The sequence below is a fragment of the Acanthisitta chloris genome, unplaced genomic scaffold (assembly GCF_000695815.1).
Source record: "Acanthisitta chloris isolate BGI_N310 unplaced genomic scaffold, ASM69581v1 scaffold32550, whole genome shotgun sequence".
Lineage (NCBI taxonomy): Eukaryota > Metazoa > Chordata > Aves > Passeriformes > Acanthisittidae > Acanthisitta > Acanthisitta chloris.
The window spans coordinates 7,263-8,622 of record NW_008651650.1 but is presented as its reverse complement, the minus strand read 5'-3'; the positions used below and the strand labels follow the sequence as shown (position 1 = coordinate 8,622).

Genomic DNA, 1,360 nt, shown 5'->3' with positions numbered 1-1,360 from the left:
AGCAGGAAAGTGAGATGAGAAGGATTCATTGAGGGAGGAGGGAAGGGAGGGTGTGACTCAAGATGTCCAAGGGCTGGGCTGGATGTTCCCAAGTGCTCCCCAGGGCAGAGGGAGAGCCTGAGCTCCTCCTTGCTGTGTCACAGGGGACTTGCCCAAGCAGGTGAAGGTGAAGAAGTTGGCTAAGCTAAAGACTCTGGACACCAAACCAGGTGAGTCCTTTCCTCAGCCACAATCCCATCTGGTTTGTCCTCCCACCCAGAGGCTCCTGCAGGCAGGAGGACACTGTCTGTGGCTCTCTGGATCTCAAGGAATGGATGTGTTGGTGGCACCACCTCACACGCTCACAGCTCCTCACAGCAGTGACATCCTCTGGTGGACACTGGGAAACTTCTGGGATGGCAAAAGCCAAGAGAAACCAACTAAATGCATGATTTTAGTGTTTGCTTGGGGTTATTTGTGGCTCAGACCTGCTGGTTAGGTACTGTGGGAGGCAGAGAACCTACTCACAGCTCAGTGTCCACCTCAGGCCTAGCCCTGAGCTGCCTCCAGGACCTTCTCTCGCCACTAGCTTGGTCCTTGAGGTCGTTCAGTGCCCTCCAACCCTGCTGGAATTAGCAATTCCACATTTTTCTCCTAATTTTACCCTGATTTTTGGAATTCCACTCCCAGTTTGTGCTGGAAATGTCACCTCTTCTCTCCCTGCTCTGTGTAATTGTGTCTCCTCCAGAGAAATGGGCAAGAAACTAATCTCTAACTTCTATTTTTTCTGATTTTGTGGGGGTTTCCCCAATTTAGGAATCTACACTTCCTATAAAACATTCCTGCACAAGGACAAGTCCCTGATCAAAAGGTTGTTAAAGGTAAGAACTTTCTACTCTCTCCTGCATCCTGGAAAACTGTGCCAAGAGCTTGGATTGACCTCAGCTCTCCAGAGGGAGCTGAGTTTAGTGAGTGGGATGACTGAGTTGGGTTTATTGGGACGTGTTTATCATGGCACATTAGAGGTTGTGCCCTGGATGTTAGGGATTAAACACCATATGCTGAGTGGGAACAAGAGATAGCCAATGAGGAGGCTGAGGAAGCAGGGAAATGTGGATGTTTGGATGGTGGGATGTGTGTTGGGGCAGCAGAGCTTGCAGGGGGCTCGGGGCTATTCCTCCTGGCTGACTGTGGTTGTCTCCAGGGCATCCAGAGGAAACGACCCTCGGAGGTGCAGAGTGCCCTGCTGAGGAGACACCTCCTGGAGCTCACCCAGAGCTTCATAATCCCCCTGGTGAGTGCCAGGGGCACCTGCAGGGCACGAGGGGCTGCAGGGGCAGCTTCACCCTGCCACAGGGTCAGGACTGTGGGATGGTTGGGG

General features: G+C 52.5%; 1 protein-coding gene across 1 annotated transcript in view; it reads left to right on the top strand.

Moving 5' to 3' along the window:
- Positions 1-1,360, top strand: part of DENND6B (DENN/MADD domain containing 6B) — a gene marked incomplete at its 5' end in the record, with an annotated part of 9,418 nt that overhangs the window by 5,631 nt on the left and 2,427 nt on the right. The window contains 3 exons of the mRNA XM_009074234.1: positions 144-209; positions 796-860; positions 1,184-1,273. Coding sequence (XP_009072482.1) covers positions 144-209; positions 796-860; positions 1,184-1,273 — 221 coding nt within the window. The remainder of the gene's footprint in view (positions 1-143; positions 210-795; positions 861-1,183; positions 1,274-1,360) is intronic.